The following is a 27,314-nucleotide window of genomic DNA, read 5'->3' on the forward strand; positions in this document are numbered from 1 at the left end:
ATTATTAATCACATTTCTTTTACATTTTCAACACAGCAAAATTAAGGAGCATTTATCGTTGTAAACATTTATTAATAATGCATTAGTCATGAATGTATATCAATATATCACAAATCAATATATATAATTAAGAGCAACACTCACATACACCAACATACACTAACCCCTTTAAAAATCTATCAATACACTATAGCTACTAGTCAAAAATTGAGTTACCATGAAGAAATAAACAACAGCATAAACCAGGCCCAAGCAAAAACCAACAAGATTGCCATAGGATGATCGCAGCTTTCCGTACTATTCACAGACAAGATCTGGGTTCTGAAGACAGCAGGAATGGTTGGTGCGTTCCAACTCAGAGAACCAAAGCCTGGAGTTCAAGATGTTTGGTGAATAAGACTAATGTACCTATATGTTCTCCATAATCCTGACAATATAGATATGATCAGGAGTTGTCATATTGGGTAAGATGTGAAATGGGCTTTGTTCATCTGTCAATCTCAGTTTCTTCTCAACAGCCATGACCAACACCAATCAATATTTGTGGCCTAGATGAGAGCCATAATCTCCGCCTGTCTCGTCCCCATCCCCCTAACCTCTGTACTGTCTGCATTGTCTCTTTACAGTCCCATATTTGTTTCACTGTCACTGGACATAAGTGCCTCACATCAGTTCCTAAACACATTCAGTTTCTCTATTGTTCAACCCTCATGTCACAAGATGGTCAGTAGCTAAGAGGATGTATAGACAATTGAAGATGTATGGATGGATGTATAAGGTTTGCATGCTTCAGTGTACACTGCACCAAAACAGGCCTAAAGCCACGCCAGCTGGAGCTTTAAATACACCTGGCGTGGTTCTCTTTTCATCATTTTCCAGCAAAGGTTGAATTCTTTACTATTACATTGGGTTACAGCTTAGCACAGTGAAACCTGTTTCTAGCCTACATCAAAAAGGTTCTTAACTACTCCTCCCAAGAGCACTCAGCAAATGACATGCCCAGGGTAATTTTACACTGAAGACAAATAATGACAGAATTCCTGTGGGGAAACAACTTGCCACACTCTTACCACATGTATTCATGTATCCGTAATACATTTACATTCATATTTGCATAAATTGTCAGGTGCTTTTATCCAGAGTGCCTTTGAACTGTGTTTTGTTGTCCACCTAGAGAACGTATCCATTGCAAGTACAAACAGATCAAATAGATTTGATCTAATATACTTTTTAAACTGTCGGATAGAAATAAATGCAAAACATAAATAAGACATTACAAAATATTTTAATAAATGCAATATTTGTTTAAATGCTTCTCAAAGAGATGGGTCTCCTGTCAATGGGTTTTCTAACTAGGACAAGGACAGAAAAGTGTCTTGATGTTTCATGAATATTCTTTTAGTCTACTTTGAACATCCTATTAACTTATTCCATCATTGATTGTTTAAAGACTACATGTAGCCTCATAAGGAGGTTTGGGTACCAATGGCCAAATGACACATTTTGTTGTAATTATAAAGTAGCCACACAGCCACTGTAACTTTCTTACCACAGTAACTTGTAACTTTTTTTAGATATCCATGGGTCCTGAATGACATTGACATTTGCATCCACTATTTGCTGTTATTTTGTGGAACAAATTCTTCTCTCCACCTGTGCAATGTCACTGGCAGCAACACAACCCCAAAGCATGATTGATCCAGCCCCAAGCTTCACATGTGGCAATGTGTTCTTTCATGAAATGCATGTTCCTTATTTCCTTTGAAAGTTGATTGCTGGTTGTGAATATTATGCTAATGCTTTTACATACACTGTGCATCACCCTCTTGACTCTGGGCTAACTTTTCATGCAGTTTCTTGGAAGTTCAGATTTGCCTTACCAACACATGCACAGAGTTTTCTTGGTCTTCCAGATTTCCACAGTACCCAAGAAATGCTATTCCTTAACATCATACATTTGTTTTCAGATCTTCAGACAGTTACTTAGGGCTGACAGTTACTTACAGTTTTTGCAATGCACAGACCGCAAAGACAGAGTAACTGTGCATTCTGATAATATTGTGATTAGCTATAGAGGCTATTTACTCATTTCCAATTCAATACAACTTGCATAAACATTGGCATAAGACTGTAACTATTGCTTTTAATGAACAATTGTCTTTTCAAAAGAATCCTTGAAGTACCGCCTTTTAAGGGTTAAAATAAGAGTTTTAAAATAAACTCATTACATAAACAATTATGGATTCTTTAATAGACCACAAACACTACAGTAAGTGATCTGAGAAGTCACTGAATGCTTTTGTATGGTATGAGTGATAGTTTGGGTTTTGCAAATATTTTACTAGTTTTTGATGTTATAATATTTGTACTAGTTTTTGATGATATTTCATAAAGGAAAATGGAAGCGGTTCATTCTGTAGTATTCTGACTGATATCTGGATTGATGAAAGTACTACCACTGTGCCCTAGAGCCATAACCTTCACTGAATTTCTACAAATACTTTGAACACTAGCCAAAAGCAGTCTGTCCATAGAATGAAGATATTTGAAAAATACATAAATTACAGTGCATGTCACATTATATGGTGAAATGACTCACTTAGAATGTCTTATAATGGTTCATTAGAGTTTCATAACTGTTTGCTAACATTAGTGCAAGTCTTTTGCTCCTGTGCTCCAGGGCTGGACCTGATGTGGAACAGCAGCCAACCTTTATACCTCTCACTCCCAACATTCTTTGTGGTTGTGATACACTATGGAGAGTCAATCATGGCCATTATAAACAGCAGACATTAAAGCAAGAGCACAAGCATGCTGGCACACACACACACAAATCCACCCATGCTCAGCCTGAGATCAACTCCAACTGTCAAACTATGTTATAAACTGAAATGCATATGGTAAATATTCATACCCCCAAGCTTGCAACCTTTTAATCTTGAGGCCACAGACAGTGTTTGCAAGACAGTAGAATGTATGCTATGGTTCTGGACAATGCCACAAACAGTTGTCATAGACTTTAATGTATTGTCAGAGTAGAGAAGTTTAGATTTTCTAGTAAAAGGTGGAGGTAATAGTGAACCGTCAGGTCTATCGCTAGGTAATAATTCCCTGCTAGATCTGTAGGCTAAAAGACATACATGATAATGCCAATGGGTCTGCGATGACCTCCACCTAAATAAAGTGCAGGAGAATGCCCAGCTCTCCGCGATAGGATGAGTCAGTAAGGGTCAGCTCAAAGCCCTGACCCCATGAGGATTGGATGCCATTTTCCCACGGCAGGAGCTGATCTGAGAGGGGCTCGTTAACAACATCTGCCCCAGTTCAGGGGGGATTAACCCATCCCTCCACCTCCTCCACCCCATCCTCTCAACTCTGCTCCACTCGCCTGTCAGTCCCGTGGCCAACGGTGGCCTCAGTCCAGTGGACAGACCTGATAGCACTGCCTGGAGCCAGCCTGCTCCTTCATAAAGCCCTGCTGATCAATACATTAACCCTGGTACACCACCCGGCCGCAAGCGATGTCTGGCACCCATGGAATACCACAGAACCAGTTCAGACAGTTGCCTATTTACACTTATCCACTTGGTTGATTGATGAGCTCTAAACTAGGAGCAGGATGATTCTAATGGCAAATAAACACAACAATTTCAAGCAAGGTGTTCCCAGTAGGACATGTAAGACAGGCTTGACAAAGGAAGTTAATTCAGGCATAACTATTTGCTTTACTTAGTTAGACAATACTTTTCTACATATTTTAAACCAAGTAGGATGTGCGTATATCTTAGCAACCAGAAGCAATCAGAAACCAAAGGTGATTGGCCACATTCTGATAGAAAGGACATGGGGAATCGCTACTCTCATGCATACTCAGCACAGACTGAGCTGTGTGCGACTGCACTGGGCTGTAATTAGGCTGGTTTGGAGAGGGGGTTAAACAAACAGCCCCAGTGAGGTCATAGGCAGATGGAAGTGAGGATATGCCTGCACTTGCTGAGTGGGCACAGCAGTGCTTCACATGACAGTGAGGGGGGAGAGAGAGAAAGAGAGAGAGTGAGAGACAGAATGATCGGTGGGCCCCTCTCTTGGGTTAGGGTGGCTCTCGCCTTGCCAAACTGTTTCCATGCCCAGAGAGAGTGAGGCCCATGGGTTTACCACCACACTGCTTCAGCTGTGACTGCAAAACTTAAACAAAACAAATAATGTTATTCTCAATCCTTGTCAAATTAGAAGTTGCCACTAATCTGTGCTGATGAATTCTGCCACTGAGGTACATCTTAAAGCACAGGAATTCCACTGCAAACATTCACAGACACATTTCCCTCTTCAAAACAGTCTTAGACTGTGAATGATAGATTTTGCCTTAATAATCAGTTGACAGTTTTCTGATGATCGCACACATTAAAACACAAGAATATTATTTTTGGGGTTCAGTTAAGTTGCGAGTTTAATTCTTTTGCAATAATGTTATTGATATTGGTATTTAGGAAAAGCTATGACACCTTTAATGTTTGATAGATAATGTTTGTATGTCAATTCATACACTTACAATTGACTTTTACAAATAGCTTTCAAAACGCTGCTACTTTTGACTAACACTAACTAAGTTACCTGGTTATACCAATTTTACCCATACAATCTAAAATATAATTTCATAAATGGATATTAGCTTGGGCGTACGGTTCAAACATAAGCATTTAAACAATGTACTGTATAATAAGTCTGAATAATAAGTTACTTCTGTAACTTTAAACGTGCATCATGCATTTCATTTACAAAAATAGCTGTCTAAAGAAACTCCCACTGAAACTGTAAGTGAACCAAATGCAATTGTTTTATGGCACAGCTCCAATGAACTTCTCAAAGACCTCACCAGCACATACTGTTACATCAAAGTACATCAGGTGCCCCTCCACCTGAGGGTTCTTACAGAAAGAAACAGCAAAGCTCTGGAATCAGTTCACCTCAGACAGATGTCCCAGCAGTACTATTTCCTGTGCTCAGAGCTGCACACAGATTCAGACTGAGCCCAGCCGTGCTACCAAAGCTGCTTAATTGCAACAAAAAAAAATGAGCTGGAGAGTGTGATTAGCTGACAGGCAGCAGCTACCGCGCTAGAGTGACTTAAGACCCAGCAAGTGAATGCAGGGAGGTCCATCTAATCTTTTGCCATGCCATAGAGGTGCAACGGGCTAATCCCAGTGCCGAGATGAGCCCACAGATCAAACCCAGTGGTGAGTGTGGGAAGCCAGGCAGCTTCCACTCGGCCCCTCTCCGTGGCCCAGGGGAATGGAGCTGAGGGCGCCCTGCAGCAGGAGGTCCTGGGTCTGTCCCAGCACCCTGCTGTGAAGGTGTCAGGTGCAGCAGCACTATTGTGCTACTGCACAGTAGCCAACGCGCTGTCACTTTGATTCGCCAAAGTGACTGCTTGTAGGAGCAGATTTCTCCAGGTTTTCTACAGATTACTGGAATCAGAACTTTAACCATTAAAAACTTTTTAACCTAAAAAATTATATTGAGGCTATAGTTCATTTTAGATTTCTTCAAACTTCAAATAATATGTTGATTGAATATTTAATAATGTAACACATTGATTACAAACGTATTTTATACATTTAATTATACATAAGAAATGTAATAACATCAAACTTAAGTCGCCCGGGTACTTTTTCACAGTTAATGAATCTTTATTAATATGAGCATATTTTGTTTATATAGTAGAAGGGAAACCTGAGGTCTTGAAAAGAGTTATCTACATCAACTGATTATGTTTAATTTAGTCTATGAAATTATTTTTCTAACATATTTTGTTTTTATTTAGTGTCATTAACTTTAGGTATAGCTGATTCTGAGGGAGCACTTTTACAAATCAAGGCGCTGCAAAGGATTCTTTGAGAGATGACGTAAAAGAACAATTTTTGGGGTTCTTGAATTAATTTGTTTAGGACTGTATGTGTATGTGAAGAATTTTAGACAAAAAGATGTTATAGAACAAAAAGGGTTCTTCTATGGCATCATTCACAGTACCCTTTGTAACACCTTTATTTTTAAGAGTAAGTAGAGTTTTCCATTGAGCGAAATCCAGTGAAAATTCCTACTTTTTATAAAGGAGGATCTCCTGTCAGTACCTAATTAATGTAAAGTACTGAATATTGGATCAAAATATTTAATTGTTTGTTGTGTGAAAAAAGACATGATCTTAATCTTATTAAAAAATCAATATGAATAAAAATCAGTTTATTTATTGATTGTCATCCTGTTGTTTAACTTGTGGTTAACCCGGGTTAACTGACCACATACGGATGAAGGTGGATCCAGTTACAGCAATAAACACCATTAGATATTTTAGATTTTGAAATGTTCCTTTTAAAAGTCTATTTTAAGCAATAAAGCTGACTTTGAATCATTTCTAATTTTTTTGTATTTTCCTGAATCAACAAGTGAGAATGAAAACCAGCAGATCTTTTCTCCTTTTAAATGTATCAAATAAAGATTTATATAAACTGCCTATTAATCACCAAATAAATTGGAAATGTTTCAACTGCAGTTGACAACACAGACTACATTATATGAAAGATTGCTTATTCATTCCTCAGGGGGAACAAATGCGATATTAGGACCATTCAGATACTCTATTAGCATTCACAAAGACTGAAAGTCATTAAAGAAGTACTTCGCTCGGCTTTAGGTTCACAATAGAATAAGAACAACGCAGATGAGTAAAAGTCATTTTCGGCATCTCAACGAACTTTGCGTAGAGCAGAGGTTAACCTTTACCTCTGCTTACTTTGGCAGCAGTGTAAGCTCCAACAGTGTCGGACTCAATTCAGATTTTACACACTTCATTTAACACATCGCTGCAAATCACCACGTTTGTGTTTCAGCTTCTTAAAAGGCATATTTCTCAGTCACAATCTGCAGATTAGAGATCGATTAGTTCCAGATCCAGTCCGTTCAGAGCAAAATAACATTCTTGACATGAGTCTCATTTTTGTACAAATTTATTCGGCATTTTGAGAATAGAGGATGGTTTTAAAATAAGTAGAAACGTCGGTTTAAATAAAACTCTCCGTCCCACAAAATGGGTTAACCTGATACTGTCCAAACATCACAGAAAGAAATGATTCACAACAGAAAACAGAAAATGGGACATTGTTTTAAAACGACACGTCACAAGCTTTAAAAAAAGGAACAACGTACTATAAATAAAAACAAACTTTGCGCTTGCGACCAGCACATTCTTTCATTTCAATAAAACCTAGCGCACAAACGAAGAGCGAAAAAGACTACACAGATTTGGACACAGCCAACAAAACTGACATTCTACAAACGAAGTGTAAACATTGAATGAGTGAACGTACTCTCCCTCCAGTGGGTTTATTTCTTTTCTTTCTTTTTTCTTTTTCTGAAATACAACAGCCTCTTCACGAAGCCACGAGCCTTTTTTCATAGACAGAAAATCTAATGGCATTTTTAAAAGTCAGAAGTCCAGTTCTTCTGTACAGAAGTTTTGATTGCGTTAGCTTTTTTCTTCTTTTTGAGGGCAACATAAAAAACAGCGTTCAGTCCATGATATGTCGTCATAAAATTCTTTAAAAGTTGACAACTCGTTGAGATTAAAAATAATTTCACCTTTTTAACAAAACGGAACTTCAATTTTTTTTTTCTCCTTTTTTGCAAATCATAAATGTTCAAGTATCCGAAGTACTTAGTCCTTTTCACCCCCCCCCACCCCCACCACCCCATCCCACCCGATTCTGTCCCATTTCAACCCAAACACCCACCCCACCCTTCCCGACCCCCTCATTTCAGAAAGTCTTTCAGATGTGGGTCAGGGGTAGAGTCCCGTTCACGCCCGTGCCCGCGCTCTGGTAGTGCGGGTGCACGCTGTGCAGACGGCTGCCCTGCAGGCCCGCGTGCTCGGCGCTGTCCCCCCCGGGCGGCAGGTACATGCTTATCATGTCCCTCAGGTCGCCGAGGCACGCGCGTTGCGAGTGCGTGGCGACGGCGGGCGGCGGCGAACTGGGCTCCGTCTTGCAGGCTGAGCCCACGCCGCCCAATCCCACAGCGCCCGCGCCCTGCTGCGCATACGCGGGGGCCACGCTGCTGTACGTGGGAGCCGCGCTCATGTACGTCTGCGCTGATGACATCATGGGGTACTGCAGGCCCGTCACGTCGTAGCGGTGCATGGGCGCCTGCAGCTGTGGCGCGCCCATGCCGTGATGCTGCGGGTACGCCAGCTGCTCCTGCATCAGCGAGTACGCGCCGTTCGCCCAGCCGTTCACGTGCGCGTAGCCGTCCATGCGCTGCGCTGCCGCCGCGGCCGCTGCTGCCGCTGCGCTCCCGACGCCTCCTGCGCCGCCTCCACCGCCCATCACGGCGCCCGCGCCCGGAGCCAGGAGCGCGCCCGGCAGCGCGTACTTGTCCTTCTTCAGCAGAGTCTTGGTCTTCCTCCTCGGCCTGTACTTGTAATCCGGGTGCTCCTTCATGTGCATGGCGCGCAGGCGTTTGGCCTCGTCGATGAACGGCCGCTTTTCAGCGTCGGTCAGCAGCTTCCAGTCGGCGCCCAGGCGCTTGCTGATCTCCGAATTGTGCATCTTGGGGTTCTCCTGCGCCATCTTCCGCCGCTGGCCTCGCGACCACACCATGAACGCGTTCATGGGCCTCTTTACACGGTCCTGGTCCGTTCCTCCGCCGCCACCACCGGAGCCGCTCTTCCCACCCGGCCCCGAGCCCGTGTTGGTCTGCGGCGGCAGGGGGGTTTTAATCTCGGTTTCCATCATGCTATACATTGAGACAACTTTTTAACACGCCACTCGCATGCGGGAGAAATGTACAAAAAACAAAAACAAATAAACAGCTGAAGCTTTAGAAAAGTCTAAAGCAGATGCCAAACAGCGAAAAACCAAGCAAAAGTTACGCGCTGAAGAGCTTAAGCTGCATTAGTCTAAGTGAAAGTCCCTGCGGAGTCTCTTCCTCCCTTCTGGCTCGCTGCTGTGCCTCACAAACTCTGCAAAACTCGTAGGCCGAGCTCAGCTGTTAATAGAGGCCCGGCCATGTGATTGGGACTGACAGCATGACAATAAGCCGCGGCGTGGACCAATCAGAGCACTCCGTGCACTTTACACACACACACGCGCGCGCGCACGCACACACCCACACACACACACACACACACACTCGCCACTGCAGTGGTTGGCTTGTTCAGGAGAGTTACAAAGAGTTTGGGGATGTAGCCTCCACTGCAAATAAACGCTACCTTTATTAAAGGTGTTGGTTTAACACCATTTATTCAGCAACACACTTCTGCAGAACTTTAAAAGCAGTCCATCAGCAGGTTGAATGAAGACAAAACTCACTTGAGTTTACTTTAATGCAAAGACAAGGGTAAAAACAACTAATACCAACACTGAAGACTGAAATGAATTGAGAAATGACATTTGAAGTCGCGGAGTCGTTAACGGTTAATGCTAGAGTTTAATATGATTAACATTAATATGATTCACTTCACTTTTTGCAAATCAGATCAAACCAAATAATGATGTGTCCATTTGCTTAACTGTAGGAGAGCTTGTTTAAATTCTAAACAGGCATTCTTCTGTACAATATTTCCCTCAAAAAAGTGGACAACACATTTTGAGCGTCTTTTGATTCCCTTTGCGTTTTATACATATATATTGCGTTTTATAAATATTTTGTTATTATTTTAGTCCGGTCATATACAACATTTACATATACAATTTGCTCACGCAGTCTAATGTACGTGGGAACAAATTAGCAGCAGTTTTACAAATTCTACTACAAATAATCTACTTCGATTTAGAATAGAACACTCCGATTATTCCCACAGATTAACCAAGATCTATCTGATGTGTGGCTAATTTAACTATATTTGTTGGAATAAAGTCTGAGCACTCTGATCGTGAATTCACACTTGATATTAAACGACACGCGAGCCTACACTACAATAACAAAAGCACATCAGAAATGAACGTTTTTGTGTGCGAACATCAATAATTAGCACCGTTAACGATTTCCCCCAGCGGAATCCGAGTCTCCAACCACCCGTGAAACACCAGCCTAAAGAAAATAATGATGCATTATTGCCCTCTAGTGTGAGGATCCGTAACTACTCAAATACCTTGTTTCGCGCGTTTGTCTTCGCGTTAACTTCTCAATGCCTGGGGGAAATGAGTAGATCAACACACACGTGTTTACTAGGACCTCAGTCTACATATACTAATAAGATAACCCATGAGAGTTAAGGATGAGGCCTTTACGTGCCTTACAAATGAACGGGAAAATACGTTGATTTCTTCAGGGCGAAGAAATAAGCCTGCAAATGACGACGAGTGCCCATCGACACTGCTGTCAGTTATCACACGCATGCACATATTCACGACGCACAGCACGTTTCACCCCACAGTGTGAACTACCAAACTCTTGAATATTCAGCTCGGCCTCTTAGCACCTACTGCACACTAATTAGCTTGTGTTAAGAAGTTTCCACGAAGTCTACACGAGTCTACACCAACTAGCTTTAAAATAAATGAGCCATGAAATAAATAATTCGCGTTTAAAGCTCGTTTTTGCTTCAGCCCTGACTGATTAAGCAGAGTAAAATATTTTGTGATCTAGGGATTATTATTATTTCACTATTTTAGTTTACTTTAGTTTAATTTTAACTTTTTATTTAATCGAGGTTTCAAGGGTAAAAAAAAACTGCTGATACTGAAATACATGATGTAAAATATTCAAGAATGAACTGACGCCTACAACACTGTGCAAGTTGGACGGGCTACTAAATTAGGCTACAGGCTACTGTAGGCTACAGTGTTCCCACTTCACAGTTCCAAAGCAGTAAAAATCTAAATACCCCAAATGAAAATGACATCTTAAGCATTAAACAGCAAATGAGAATACCTCGCGTGGGCTTTTTAACTGACTTCAAAACCACCATTAAAGACTGAATGATAATAACTGTCAGTAAAACCAGATCTTCCTCATATGGACGTTCTCGGTATAGCAGGTAGATTTGGGTCTACAATTGCCATTTGTATTATACTGTATGACAACACTAATGTGAATCCAGGTTGGTCACAGACTGAGCGGCAGTCCACTAAACTTCTCCAGAGTCGCAAAATTCAAACTCATTTACCAAAGCTGCTGATTTATCCGAGGGGTTTCAGGAGCAGATCCACTTGTAATCTGCTTATGGAAATGGAGGAGCCAGCGGGAGAATGAAAACGCCGAGCTGCCCCGGGGCTCGGTAATGAGGACTTCTCTTTCCCAAATTTCCTAATTAACCAAAGCTATAAGACTGAGGACCACCAGCAAAGACTGCAAGGGTTCGGCATCACTGAGCTGTGGGCTTCCGAAAGCCACTCACGGGTGTCGAGGCAAAGCAGGGAATTTTCAATTAGCGGCCTATTCAAGTGGAATCAAAATAGTTCTCATTTGCTGCACAAGAAAAATAGACAATCTTTAGGTCATTGTGTGCAACCTGAATTATTACTGCAGATAAGAACGCTGTTGCTTACCATTTACCCTGCAATAATGTGCCTGATAGAAGTAGCCCAGCATACATAATTATCTGAAATTGCTCTTATCAGATTTCCCATCTAGTCCTACTACGAATGACAGCTGATACCAAGGATCCACTGTTTGCACTTCATTAGACAAAATACAGGTAAATAAACGGTTCAGAATTCCCAGTAACGATCGATCTATCCGTTTGGTTCTTTTTTTAACTAAGTTGATATTTTAATTGATGGTTTAATTAATTACATTTAATACATTTCTAACACAGGATCTCTACTAGTTTCGCTTCCATTTTTCTTTTTTTATTTGTAATCCGTTAATTAGCAATTCACTTACTATTAAGAAAAAACTAATCAGTACAATAAAAATCTCCTCAGAATAGCTGGGCTATTAGTGAATGGTAGACGTTACTGTGTTGGACAGAAAGTATATTATGAGGAGGATAGTAATGAATGGTGCAGGTATTTACTCTGTAGAACAATTATCCTTTTGGAGTTTCATTATATTTAATCACAAATACACACACACACACACAAACGCTCAAAACCGTTTTGTTAAACACATCATTTCTACATCATATACCCTACATGAGATGTAATGTTGGATTCAAGGCTAATACAAAATGTACACTATAACTATTTTTATACAATTAATTACAAAATAAAATATAGTACATTATGTACTTTATCGTTACCAAATTACCTGCTTTCTAAACTAGTGGTGAGTCATTTATCCCCAAATATATGACCTATAGAACACAGCAATAAAATTCCTTCATCATTTCCACTTTTGGATTTGGAAATGAAGCGCACACAAGAACAGCAGAAAAAAAAACATCGCTCAAATGTCCATTTAAACCCCAACAATCAATAGCTATTTTTTGTTTGTTTGTTTCAGCTCAGTGACTGCGGACCAGGTCTTTGAGCCCCGTTAATTAACCAAGAATGGTTTTTCAATTGCAGCCACAATGGAAGCAGTCTCATTAGGATTTGCATGATTTTTTGGACTGGCCATGCAAATGAAGATGCGACCAAAGCCCGGCTGCTCTTCTTATTGTACCGGCCTGAATGGTCGCAGTGCCCTCTCGTTTAGACGCAGGTTCAAGCAGATTCTTCAAAACTTAAGTGACTTTTACTTCTGCAATAATGCTGGAATCATACAGTCCTACATAATTATCACGTCTTTGAAATCACAATGAATATTTTGACGAAAACTAAAATTGCGGCTATTTTCTGTGCGATTCGTTTAACAAAAAAATCAAGTACAAATAAAGAAATAAAAATAATGCATGTATAATACATTATATATTTTTATTATATTATGTAATATATTATCTAAATGTAAATACTAATTATTGTTCATTATCAGAACGTGAAATCTGTTTACAAATATACAAAGAAGTACCAATTTAATAAACTGCTGTGAACCTATATGACAAGAACTAGAATTTTAGTAGTCAGGGAGAAAGGCGCCATGTGTCATATTACGATCTCAAAGTCGAAACAGTATTTAAAATGATAATAATGATGAAGTAATTGTGGAAGGAAACTAATTGTAATTTTAGTTCAATCTTTTAGAGTGATTTAGTCTGAAATAAACATATTATTTGCTTTTAATGTTTCACAAGCCTTTTAGCAGGACGAGCGCGCTAGCATTCATTTTGGCCACATTCTTTCACCTGAACCTCTTTACGCGTCCATTCAAATTGCCTAGCAATATTTCTGAAGCTCCAGTCTACTTGAACTGCACGTGAATATGAGGGCACTTCTATTAACGTTATCAAATTACAGCAATGGCAAGTGGACTGCAATGCCCCCCCCCCCCCCCACCCCCTTGCCCCCCCCCCCAAACACACACACACACTTGAATTAGGCTAAAAAGAAACAGTAAACTGTCTTTTTACAGACAAACAGTGAAAGTCTTTAAAAACTTCTTCTCCATGTTACAGAACAGTCTGATACTGTGCCACTGTTGCTCGTGATTAAACTGTAAATAGTGTATAGTGTTTTACTGTCCCATTACGTCTTAGAAATCCTGGGTATCACAGAGACTTTAAGAAAAACCTCCCAAAAAAATCAGACTCACCTGTTTTTTATGTTAAAGGAAAACAGCTTTGCCCATAGGTGCTGCCATGAAGTCATCACTTCCTGCAAATTAATGAAAAGAAATGGATTAGCATAGCTAAATATTTGCCTGTAACTCATGAATTTGAGTTTGTGAAATACTGTGTGAATGAACAGGCACTTTGCTCCTGTTCTGCAATAGTTGCCAAAAGTCTGCACACTACAACGAGTGGCCAATTCAAAACAAGTGACTGCAAGCCCCACCACACCACCCATCACACCACTTCCGACTGTAATTGTGCATGAAAAGTGCCTGACCCTGACAACTCTTTTTCTCAGCAGGCCATGCATATCTTTGCTCATTATTTTACAAGACTAACAGGGGTCGGGCAATGTCCATGGTGCAGGAGCCGTTGTAATCTCCCTAACCCACCAGGAGTAAGGGGAGACGAGGCGTGTCTGAAGCACTAGGGGTGAACATGTTCAGCACCGGCTTCATGACCATGTCTCTCTTAGTGGCTCAGATAACACAGAGATTCAAACAGACAAAGCTTGTAAAGCAGAAAACACAAACCATGAGAGAAAAAGCAGGCCCTACAAGAGTTAAAGAAGCCTTTGAATAGTTCTTCATCCAGCCAGTGATAAATAGGACCCCTGATCTAATGCAGCATGAAGCTAATGTGCCCACATCATTCGCAGGCACATTAAGACATGCAGCACATGGGCTGAATACACAATCTCTATTTGCTCCTCAGAGGCAACATTTTTCTGCAATATCTTTAACTTTCAGGAGGAAAATTCCAGAGAAATTCTAATACCAGCACATTTGGTACATGATGCGTTAAATGAAAATAGTTCTCATAACTACATTTATTCTTACTGACTGAAAGCTAATTTAAATTGAACCACTGATTTAATTAAGCAGAAAATTACTATAAATATAGTTTTGATTGGGCCACCAGTCCTCGTTACAACAGATTGTCTTTTGAATTAAGAGATGGCCACAGCAGGATTACACCGGTGAGATCATTAGGCCACATTCATGCAGAAAGATCTATACAGATAACAGCACCTCAGTATTACACTACTGTCTTTACTATGACTGATGGTAATACTATTCAGACTGTGCAAAAGGCCCCTGAAACACTAAAGGAGTGCACCTAAATTGAATGTCAGATGCTATTTATAGGTGTTTTTTTTATAGAAGATCGTACAGAAGGAGATAATCGTTGTCTTCATCGTTTTTGTCAGTCAAACTTGGGTCTGCAAAAAATGGATCAGAATTTAAATGCCATTACTGTCTGCAAGGCTAATTACAGCCCTCATTATTTCCCATGTATCTTTTGAATCATTGCCATGTAGTACAGTTTCTCCAAAACAATGGAAACTTTCCCCTTTTTTTGTTTAGGCGAGAGTGCTGAGTGGTCTGATTTTGCTTTGCACCAAGCTGGGGCAAGCAGTTGGCTTTTGTTTTAAACATAATTGAGATCCCACTAATCTGGGACCTGTTTTAAAAAATGAAACACTGGCTTTGTCAAACCCTCATTAGTTAAAGATAATATTGTGGGAAGAGTGCAATTAATTTTGCAAGGCATATCTTTAATTAATTAATTAAATACGCCCAATTTTGTAATATGATTAACGCCACAAAGTTTCTATCAGTAAATTATTTTAAAATTAATATCTAAAGATAGTACTTAGTACGGGCATTAATTGCAGAAATCAAGGCTTTGGCAGCAGCAGAGGCAGGCTGAACTAATTACGGAAGGTAATTTATTAAATCTGGGAGAAAGAAACAAACAAGTATAAATTGATATATTAATCATGAGCTCCATTACGTCTAATCTGGGAGTGATTTGGGGTGAAAAAGACAAATCTCTGTTGCCTGCCAAGCACTTGATAATGGAGATACTGGTCATAAATTTAGTCTGCATAAAGGTCTCATTAAAAGAGGCATAATTTAATTAAGAGTTAGCCATCGCCCTCCAAACGTATTAATTACCTTGGGCGTGATGAGATGAGTGTAGGGATTACTGATGAATTCATTATGGCCAGTGTTCTGGGAGCCCTGCAAACTGTGGTGAAAACCTGCTGCTGTTGACAAGATAATGGATTGTGTGGTGGGAGGCTGGTGGTCACCTTGCCAGAGGTAATGGAGAGGAGACTCAAAGGACTAGACCGGACCTTCATTTTGAAGTAAGAAGAAGCCCACAAAATGAACCCAAGTTCTACCTCTAAAATCAGTGGAAATCTTAAAAATCAGCTGAAAGAGATGTAAAAGCCCAAAGGATTTATGGCTGGACTGCCTTTCAGTCTACAGCCTGATCTTTAATGTAAAACAGCAGTTGAAAGTATTACCTAAAACAGCAAGAACATCGACCAAAATCATTAAAATACTGTGAATTAATGATATAATAAGAGAAGTCCTCTGTTATGGGGGTGTTAATTTCGTCTCTACACTGTCTGTAGATTACTGGATGCAAAATAGATGTTTGTTGTTGTTTTTTTGTTGTTGTTTTTTGGTCTTAGCTGTATTAGACACGCAGTGCCTTAACTTTCCTTTCCATTAAACTGACTATTACACTGAAAACAGTATGCAAAAATAACTGGAATTGCTTAGCCTCTTATCTTGGCTTGAATGCTCTGTCTGCTAGGCTAACTGAACATTCTTTGCAGACTGTAGAGCCCCCAACTACAGACACACACTCACACACTGCAGGGGTGAGAAGAGTTTAGAGGGCTTGACAGCTGAAAGCCCTGGAGACTGACATGTCAATGGCAGATACAAGCTGTTGCTGTTGCACTGGAGAGGACACGTCTTAGACAGCTACTGCCTTCTCTAAGTGACAGGCTGACAAAGACATTTCCCTTCCTCTCACTGGTCCCATACACACACACACACACATACTGTACCCCCCTCCCCCCCCTCACCCTCACCCACCCACATAAATGAGCACATTATGAGATGTTGTGAATGCACAGTTCCACATTTTTGGCAGGGGGTGTTTCAGACTTCTTTATAAAAAATGATGGTAAACTGTGTCAAGACTATTTTATGGGTCATAAATATACATAGAAATATGTTTTTTTAGTACATAATTTAAAACCTAGAGCAATCTAAACTTTTGGGCTACTTCAGCTAGCTACATGTTAGCCATCCAACTAAATTCCTAAAAAAAACAAAAAACCTAAAAATATCAGTGCCCTCAACAATCATTTATTCATAAATGGGATGATATTATTACTGACACACGAAGCAACATTCCTCTGATTTCCCGTCCGTTAACCGCTCGCTTCAGCTCTAGTTTGCAGCGCCAGCCTGTGATGTAAAGCTAACCCATTAACTAACGCCCCCCGCCCCCCTCACTCCCATCGCTGCCTCAGCACTTCAGCCTCCCAACAGCAGTTTCCAGAAAGACGCTTACCTCCGCGCGCTCGTTCCTTTCCATCCCTCTCTCCGTCCGTCCGTTCGTTCCAGGGGGGGCTTGTGAAGACCCTGGGAGCAGAGCTGAGAAGCCCGTGAGAGACCCTCCGGCTGTGCGGCTCAGAGCCCGAGAGAGAGAGAGAGAAAGAGAGATAGAGAGAGCAAGAGAGAGAGGCAGGAAGACGGGCGGCGATCGTCGCCCATCCCGCGCCCTCCCTGCACTGCGAGCCATCGCATTCAGCCAAGATTGCTTCATACAAAAGTTGACAATGCCCCAGTGAAAGCCATTGTTGATATTCAACATTTTTTAAATAGCTGAGCAGAATGGACAACATGGCGGCCTGCAAAACTTGGCGAGGGAAATGACCCGGAGCTGCTGTCTGAAAAGGCTTCAACACATGAAAAAAGAGAAAAATAAAGAGAGAGAGAGAGAGAGAGCGCAAGAGAGAGAGAGAGAGAGAGAGAGAGAGAGAGAGAGAGAGAGAGAGAGAGAGAGCAAGAGAGAGAGAGAGAGAGAATATGCATGTATGAATGGACCCACAAAAAGGAACTTGTCTCTTGTCTCTTTAGACAATGGTCTCTGATGCTGTTCTATAACACTGAGACTTGGAGCCCACCACAAATCAACCACAGACACACACACACATGCACAAAAACATCAGCGGCGATGGATGCTATTTCACAACAGCTATGGATGCTATAAACACAGATGCTCACCAAAGCCACTGATCCACATAAGCAGAAGATGGGCCTACTAATACTTCTTGCCCTTGGTAACAGTATCGGCTGAAAGCCTATAGCATCGTCTCTTCCCCATTGACCATCATAATGGTGATCTTCATGAGGTTCATTCATTTCAGCCTTTAATTGTTGTTCAGATTGCCTTGATGGCTCCTGACAGCTAACAGTGTCCTGTTTCCGTCTTTGTCAAAGTGACAGCTGCAGATTAATACAGACATTTAGCAAGCCTTTAACCTCTCATCTGTCAGTATACAGCTTAAGAGGGCCAGAGAGAGCGAGAGGCTGAAGGCTTCTTCCTAATGCGCTTCTAATGAGAAAACATGTACAAGAAAACACTACCATACATCCAGCAAATACACTTACCATATGTCTAGCAGGGCTGGGGTATTGCAGTAACTTTGGGATGCTACATGCATCAGGATACAGGATAGTGACATGATGTAATAACACACAACAAAGGACAGTGCATTACACACACACACACAAACATCCCTGTGTTTTTTAAACAGGGTTATAACTACATAAAATGCATGCAGGCCCAAGCCATGATAATACTACCTCCACCAGGCTTAACTGATGAGCCTGAATATTTTAAATATCAAGCAGATTTTTTCCATTACTTCGATAGAAGTTAACCAATGCTTGGTTTCCTCAACCCATTTAGAATAGATGTGGGTTCTCTGCTTTTCCTTACAAATTTCAATCTAGCCATCCCATTTTCACTGCTGAAGAGGGATTTTCCTCTTGTGCTATTGTCTCAGTGTTTCTGCTCTCAAAGTCCTGGTGGATTGTAATACCTTTCCTCTTCATTGTAGACATTGTTAGTTATGTCAATGACTGTTAGTTTTGGGGTTGGGTGGCGTGTTCATAGCACAACAAAGGTTTCTTTCTTTCTTTCTTGTATTGTTTCCAATGCTTGCACTGAGGCTATGGTCAATTTCCCTTTTTCTAAGCTTCAAAATGGCTTGCTTTTGTCCCAAAGTCAACTCTTTGGTCTTCATATTGGTTTATCCTTTTAACTACACATTTCTTTGCAAGAACCCTGGACCTAAACCAAGACTAGACATTCAGAGGCATAACCTGTTGTTTTTTATTATTGTTATTCTAGCAGGGATCATATGGACAACTAGATTCACCTGTCAATCACATGTTCCATTACTTTTGCTCCAATGACAAATGAATGGGTTCCACTGAAAAAAGACAGTAAGTGCTAGATGTACATTTTTCAGCACAAGGAAAGAAATAAAACATATTAATAAGAAAACACATTTTTTAACAGATATATACACGTTTCAACAAGCAAAATAATATCCCATTTCAGTAGTGTGTGCACCCCTTGCCTTTATTACAACTTCAATTCTTTTGAGGAAACATGCTTTTAGTTTTTTTTTAAAGAAATCTTCAAGAAATCTGCTTATCATTATTCAAGTAAACTCACACACATTCAGTGATGCTGAGGTCTGGATTCTGAGTCATTAGGCCATTGAGAGCTGCAGAGGTTTTCACACACATTTTCAGACCAACATATTGTATTTTTTCCCAGATCTGTAGCCTTTCAAAGTGTTTTGTCTGATGGGGGGCAGTTTGTTGATCTGCAGGCTCTTACGTGGATGTTAGAAGTCCCATTTACTCTGAACATCTTTGCTTTTTTCACTGTTGTTCCTTTGTCTTTACCCTTCCTTATGCAAGTGAATTGTGTTATATCTAATCTCACCTTGTTGATTGGAAATGATTTAAGAGCAGCCTCTTTTTGAACAGTACTGTAGGTCTGTATGTATGCACTAATACATGTATTCATGTATGGGAATATTTGTCTGTTCTTTGTGTGTGTGTGTGTGTGTATGCATTTCATCTCAGGGGGAAACTGTGAAAGAAGTATCAAGATTCTAAACAGATGAGAACTGATTGTTCCTTTGAAGCTGGAACAGACGCCACTGCCAGTACCTGTGACCCCACCCTGAGATCTTTCTCTTCTCAGCACAGCATTGTCTGTCCACTCTCACAACCACGCCCTGCCCACTTGCCACAGGCTGTTAGCTTTAACCAATATACATGTCACAGTATCAGCATTTGATAGAAATCCATGCCAGGCTGCATTCCCACCGTATGTCACTGTGTAATTATTCTGTTGAATAAATGTATGTTAAAGCCCATATGCACACCTATGGTGTACACTTGTTGTATGCTCTGTTTTGTGTCTGCTTATGACATACAAAGGCAAGAAGTTAATTGGGGTGAGAAGGATTACTCGGCCAGAGCGAGGGCACCAGGCTGGCCATTTGAGCTGGAGGAGGGTACTGGAGCTGCATAATTACATTGATCAGGGAGAAATTACAGCCCTGACAGCAGAGGTTAGCTGAGTATAATCTTACAGGTGTGTCAACACCATGCTGGCCGGCATTAGAGCTAGAGAGGCAGGGGAGAGTGGGAGGGAGAGACCCTGCTGTTTTCTTCCTGGAAATCCACGTCAGTAGCACCCATCTCAAACTATTACCTGTTATCAAAGAGCTAATTTTACTCTAGCATTACTGCCTGTGCCTCCCCACCTCCCCTGGTCCAGCCCCCCTCCACGCTGGGGCAGGACGGAGAAGCCTGGTGGGAAAACGACATTCAATCTGCTGCCTGGCCCCATTCAGACCAAATTGGCAAATGACAGCTCTCCGCCTCTTGGGTTTCGGGAAGTGAAAGTTGCCTCCAGTCTAGACCTGAGCTGAACAGGGACTGACAAGAGGACAGAGCAGAGAGGACAAATCCCCACATCTCCTCCCCTGTGTCCACTCTATGTGTATGAAGTGGAGGTAAAGAGGGAAGAGGAAACAGGCTGCATCAAAAGAGCTTCCGCCTGCCCGCTAAATAAAGCAGCTTAAACCACATTCTCTGATAAGTAAAAGCCTCACAAAGAGCAAATGTTCACTAAACATCTCAAGAAGAACAGGACAGAGCGTAATGTAATACAGTACCCTCCATAGGTGTTGAGTCACTAGTTAAGAATCAGGCAAAATGCTGAGATAATTTCTATGAGGGATATTGGAATAATACCACTTGTGTCATCCTTATGTTAGTTCTTAAAAATAAATACGCCAAAATGGGGAAAAAATACTTTTACTTTTTCTTCCCTAAAGAGGTTATACCTTTATGAAAGAGAATGTATGAATGGATGGCACACCATTTTAATGCTGAAGGGAATCAACTGAAATTACAAAGGTGAGTTTATCAATCATCAAATTGAGACAACTATAGATAGTGGTGAAAAAATAACCAGCAATTCTAAAATTCAGCAATACTAATTTAATGATCAAATAATAAAAAGAATAAGCCAGTGTTATGAATGTATATGATGATGTGCCTCTGCAGAAAATTAGATGCATCATGCATGAAATATAGAAGCATGGTGGAGGTAGAGTCACTAACAGCTAGTGAAATTCAATGGATACTGAATAAAATATTCTTGACGATATTTAAATTCTCCAATCATGTTGATAAAGCTGTGCATAAACATGTTAACAATAATAACTGGTTTAAACATATATGGAAACATATGGACTGCTCTTTTTAGCGCTTAATTCTAACCTTACTATATATACTGTAGACTGCCTAGCTCCCGCCATGAGCTATGTACATGCTTGAAAATGGTGCAGTGTTGCCTACAAATAGGTGTAAATGATCAATAAACACTTGAAGAAACACAGATAATGCGGATATAAGAACAATAAGACATTTACATTTATGGCATTTAGCAGACGCTCTTATCCAGAGCGACTTACAAGGTTACTCGTATTACAGAGGTGGGTCAGTGTAGTGTTAGGAGTCTTGCCCAAGGACTCTTATTGGTGTAGCGCAGCACAGTCACCCAGACCGGGAATCGAACCCCAGTCTCCCACATGATGTGGTAGCTCAGTGGCAGGTAATGGTGTTATCTGTTGCGCAACACCAACCATGACTAAAAGCATATAGTACTTGCATTTAAATAACTGCATAAAATGTCTAGGTTATATTTTATTGCATGTTGGTTTGTGGCCCAGTCTCTCCTGCTATGATGACGTACCTCCAGTGAAAACAGCTCTGAGCATGAGACTTCATAAGACAATGAACTGCAACTTCCCAAAGCTCAGCACTAAGACGAACATTAGATGAATGCATCAAGTTCCTTGGCTAACTCACCTAACAGCCAAATTGTCCACAAAGAATAGAAGACAACAAGAAAAGCGACCATTCTGCTGGCCTTGAGCTTCTGAATCAAAGCCATGGCATTGTGGAGACAAGACTTATAAAGAGCACACACATGCACACATAGTCCACAAAACAGGCCCAAATACACAAACACACATGTACAAACAAAGGCCACCTTTTCAAGGCCGCTTGCCGCGGTGTACAGAGAAGATGCAGCCATACTGTGCTCAGTACAAACACACACATACACACACCCCCACCGAATGAAGGGTGCTCTTCGTGCTAATTAAGTGCTAATGGTTGTGGCCCTGCAGAGAATACTAATTAGGGTTTCTTTTCTCCTTTTGGGCGAGCATGTACTTCAACACAGCCTAATGAGGGGAGGCAGGTATGTGTGTGCTGTGCTCTAGGTTAATAGGCTAGCCGCACTCAGGTCTTGGAACTGCGGGTTGAAGTGGGGGCCGTTTCCTGTGCCTTGGCCTCTCGCTTGGCCTCTATACGCTGAACACACTCACACACACTTATGCATATACACACACACAATAGAGATAAGTCTGTAGAGAGGAAGGGACATACCTCAGATATTCTCTTTCTCACTTGTACATCAATAATGCACTTCCGCTTTCATCTCTCCTTCTCTCAAAACAACGTTCACTTCAAGGTAAGGCCAAAATATGCTGCAGTTCATCAATGTCAGTCCATAGGTGCTGATCAAAATATTCAAGATCAAAATATTAAATAGTGACACATTGACACACAGGTCATGTAATTACATACAGAAACAGTACAATTCAGCATATAGATGTGTAGTGTATATATGACTGAACTGGTTTTTCTCTGATGATTTACCTTTAGTGGAATACAGCACTGAACCTAGCCAAATTCCTGAAACATTGTACTTAATTACCAATGACGGACGACAGCCAAGTAGCTCGTACAAAAGTACCACCAGCAGCTTCTGTAGTTGATTTTTTTTTTCCTTTTGTCAGTAAAGGCTTTGTGATTGGATACACATCATTTGAGATTCACAGTGATGATTTGTCTTCTCACAGTGGAAGGATGGACAGATCACCTGTGGATGTTGGCAGATCTGAAACAACAGCAGTGCTTGATTTTCTCTTCACTCTCAAAGATTAAAGCTTTAAGTACTGTTTACGTTTCTGATCAGGGTGGTTTTGGTGGTTGATCAGGTCTGGCTTGGTTGTTGGGAGTCCCATTTTCTCCCTCCATATGCGAGTGGATTATCATGCATCTAATCTCCTTAGAAAAATTAATGCTTTGTACTTAATGGTGATTTTATTAACATTGCAAAATGAATTGTGAAATGTAATAAGAATATATAGTGAGTGGTGAGTGGTATAACCATGATAAGAGCCAAAGATTGATGCATATGAGTCTGGGAAGGGATTCAAAAAATATCTCAGAACAATTTGAATTTAGCCATTCCACTGTCTGGAAAATAATTTACAAGTGGAAAACATTTGAACAACTGCCCACATGGCCTGCTTAGGCTGTCCAAAGGTTGCCAAAAATCAGACTACAAGATTCCTTAAAGCAATCCTAAAATGTCATCATGGTGATGTCATTTTGATGTCAAAGTACAGCCTCTACACTTAGAAAGAGACTGTACAAGTTTGGTTTTAATGGGAAGTGTGCAAGGAGGAAACATTTGCTTTTAAAAACATCAATGCAAGCCCAAGAAGATCTAGACCAAAAACGTCTGGAAAAACACTTATTGGACAGATGAATCTTTTGGGCACAGTCACAGATGACATGTTTGGAACACACTGAACACAGTGTTTAAGCACAAGAAGCTTATGCCAACTGTGAAGCAAGTGGAAACCAAGGTGGAAATGCCATGGTTTGAGGCTGCTTAAGTGCAGCAGAGCCTGACAAGCTCTCTATCAATCAACTACTGTGTGAATTCATTATTGTATCAGAGGGTGCTTTAAGTCCTTAACGCTTATTATGCTTAAGGCTTATTATATGCTAATGTGAATTATTCAGTAACTACAGGGACTTTTGTACAAATAGGTGGGACTATTCTCTGGTAATATAAGTTTATAATAACACTTTCAGCCCACCAGTGGGCCATAGGCTATGTAGGAGGTTAAATGGGCTGCATCTCTCCCATAATTATCTGCTACCCATGTAGGCCTATGTGCAGGGTTGGGAGGGTTATATTAAACCCTTTAAACAGCCTATGGACCGCCGGCAGGCCGAAAGTGTGTAATAAGCCTTTCTGCATTAAGAGGTTAAATACGTCATCAGATACAGATCACTGACTACCTATTAAATAATTGTAATGCAAACCTATGTTGGCCATAGTTCTTATTTAAGGGATTAAGGACAATTGAAGACCATTTATCTAAAAACTGAAGCTGAAGCAGAAGTGGACCATGCCACATTACAATGACCAAAACATTCCAGTCAACTCACCAAGGAATGGCTCAAAAGGAAGAAAACATAAATAATGTTTAGGAAGGGCCCAAATCTTTTTCTTGCATTCAAGAAACCCCTCAAGCATTACACAGCTGAAGGAATTCTGAATGGAGGAGTGGGTTACAGGAAACGATACCAACTATTAAGGCATAGTAATTTTTTCTTTATAATAAAATTGCACTTCTCAATACTTTTACAATAAAATCTAATGCCTAAATGTTTAAAATGTACAACATAATAATTACTCATTTTTCACATGACTGTACTGAAGCAGAAGTAAACGTTGTGGCATTGTACATTACTCAGGACAGAACAAATCCATCAAGCCAATAGTTGAGTACATGTAACAGAAAATGCAAATATAACAGGGAATGCACACAGTCGCCGGCGTCTGCTTACTGAAGAAAATGCGACAGAAGATACAATAAAATAGTTAGACTCTACTGGCTGCCATCAGCAATTTCTCTGCCTTCTTTTTCAAACACTTTCCTTCACATAAACACTTTGTTTTTAACTGCTGTGCCAAACTCTGGCAAACCGCGTGAATGCAGCGCGCCCCAAAGCGACGGCGACTTAAACGCAGATATCAGCACATTCACAATGAATAAGTCAAGTTCCCAAAAAGGCGCGGGAGCCGTCGTTTAAAAAAAGTGCTGGCCACAGAGAAAAATGATGCCATTTGACCGAAACGTCCGCCTTGTTTACGGGCGACGTGAACAGACAGAAAAAAAAATAATAATAGTAATAATAAATAAATAAATAAGGCATATTGTGCTGAATGGCAGTGGAAGCGGAGGATCTGATTGGAGAAAGTGAACCGCAGGTGGAAGCGTGAGAACATGCGCGCGTGCGGGAGTAAACACAGATTTGGGGGTGGTATTGGAATTACCTGCGAGAAATAATGGTGCTGCATTGCCGATTAACTTCCGTCGCTTAAACGCGACACATTTAGGTAATCTTGTGCCCCCCACTCCCCCCACCACCGCCCCCGCAACACACCCTCCTCCCCAACACCGCCACTACCCCCTCCCCTTCCCCCCAAAAAACATGTCAATGGCTGAAAGGCTGCTTCAGCGCTATCAGGAGCCTCTGGTCCCCCACCACCGATGCAGCTGGCAAGAGGCTACCGTCGACTGTCAAAACGCACGGCGAGATCTAGTTATAATATAATTGAATTTTCATATCAGAGGAGACCAGAGTCCCGGCAGACAATAGGAGTGCTGAGTCCTCTCTGATATTGGCACAGGCCCTTTGCCACGCGCATGAAATCAGTATGTTAATGTCCCCGCATTTTCTTTTTTAAGGGCACTTGTGCTTCCTGCAATGTACTACCGATGTGGTTTCAAAAAATTGCAACTATTGATAAGTAGGCAGCCAGCAACCCTTAGACCACCCCCCATACACACACACACACACACTCCTGTGCTCGCCGTCCGCCCAACCGCACTCCCAGACATCACTGCACCTCATCCTACAGCCCATTATTAAAATTGTAATTTATTTTTTCTGAATCAGAATGACAGCTTGCTTTCTTTTCTGCACGGCAGGCGCTGAATCAAGCCGCTTTAATTACTTTCGTAACTTCCCTGACCCTGGGAGTGCACGCCTTTCCGCCGAGAAAATGGGCTCCCAACAAAGGCCCTCCACAAGCAGCGGGGGCCTCTGTTCATTTAAAAAAAATTATCGAGCTCTGGGTTTTTTTTCTATGATTTTGTTACCATTTCGCCTCCTATCTTTTCACAGCTCCCTATTCGACCTTCTCAGGCCCGAACCGGACTGCCCCCGCAGACCCCCAGCCTTCTTTCACAAGAAGTTTGAGAAATCCAAGGATTCTACCTTTAACTTAAAGCTGCACTTCTTGTTTATGTGAGTGTGTGCATGTTTATGTCTATTTAGCTTCTCCCAAGGGCCACATGTTTACCTCGGCCTCTTTGTAGTCCACCAAATCCAGGCCGTGGCCCTGCCAACAAAAAAACACGCAGCGGAGGCCTGGGCTTCACAATGCATGAATCAGCAGGATAAACAGTGCACTTGATCTCTCTGCAGCCCTTGGCCAACAGAGGTCAGGGTCAACCTGCAGAGGAAAAAGCACAATTAGTGATGAGTGTTTCACAAGTCACCCAAGACAAGAAACATACAGAACAACCAGACTGTACCACACTAAATTACATTTCTGTTAAAAGATACTGTTTCGAATGTCAGCTTCAGTATTTTAATTGGAAACTTTCCAATCTTAAGAATCTAAAAGATGTGTGTCATGAAAAAGTTGATAAAAATAGCAACAAAATGTGGTAAATAAGTCATGTATAGGCAGGTCTGGATATTCTTCCAGCTGTAAAGTCTTTAGATCTTTGGATTAATTGCCTCATTGTAACTGGTCAACTCTTAAAAACCTGATACTCAAAAACCATGAGCTCTTTTAAGCAGCGGGCTGGGGATCTGAAAATGAATTTCATTACTATCCCCTCATAACAGAAATCCCCAGAACCTGCAAGAAGGTTTTGCAGGGTGGTGGTGCACTGTTCTGTTGTTCAATGTATGAGCTATGTAAAACTATCCATAGTAAAGCCAGGGGCCTTTTGATAAGAAGTGTTGTGGACTAGTCGAGTTAAATTGGAACTTTTGTTTGGAGTAAAAAGCAGCCATTTGAAGAAAAGAACCCCTTGCAAACTGTTAAGTATGGATGTGGATCGCTTATGATTTGGGGTTGCAGAGTAAACGCTGCATGAGTAGGTGGTAGGTATATATTCTTCAGAAAAAAATGGAATCAAATCTGAGTGATAAAAATAAAGCTGGAAAGAGGTGGGCAAGAAAGAGAGATTGAAAGTTTTTGTTGGCTCTTCTTGATTCAAATATTTAAGTCAGATTCAACATTTACAAGTCAAAGACATCAAGCATTTGTGTTGGACACAGATGGAATTTGGCCTGCACCT

General features: G+C 41.0%; 1 protein-coding gene and 1 long non-coding RNA gene across 3 annotated transcripts in view; both read right to left on the bottom strand.

The window, feature by feature from the left end:
• The window catches only part of LOC140541093 (uncharacterized), a 44,537-nt gene extending 27,303 nt beyond the window's left edge, over positions 1-17,234 (bottom strand). For both annotated transcript variants that reach the window (XR_011977902.1, XR_011977901.1), the window contains exons 1-2: positions 17,030-17,234; positions 13,627-13,688 (exon numbers count right to left, since the gene is read on the bottom strand). This is a non-coding gene — a long non-coding RNA (uncharacterized lncRNA). The remainder of the gene's footprint in view (positions 1-13,626; positions 13,689-17,029) is intronic.
• sox3 (SRY-box transcription factor 3) lies at positions 7,808-8,998 on the bottom strand. The gene has a single exon (XM_072662989.1). The coding sequence runs from the start codon at positions 8,790-8,792 to the stop codon at positions 7,821-7,823; it is 972 nt and encodes a 323-aa protein (XP_072519090.1). The 5' UTR covers positions 8,793-8,998; the 3' UTR covers positions 7,808-7,820.
• Positions 17,235-27,314: the final 10,080 nt, after the last annotated feature.

Source organism: Salminus brasiliensis, chromosome 19, assembly GCF_030463535.1.
Source record: "Salminus brasiliensis chromosome 19, fSalBra1.hap2, whole genome shotgun sequence".
NCBI lineage: Eukaryota > Metazoa > Chordata > Actinopteri > Characiformes > Bryconidae > Salminus > Salminus brasiliensis.

Bases quoted from the DNA above. Each gene is read 5' to 3' on its own strand.
- sox3 (XM_072662989.1), bottom strand. From the start codon at position 8,792: ATGTATAGCATGATGGAAACCGAGATTAAAACCCCCCTGCCGCCGCAG.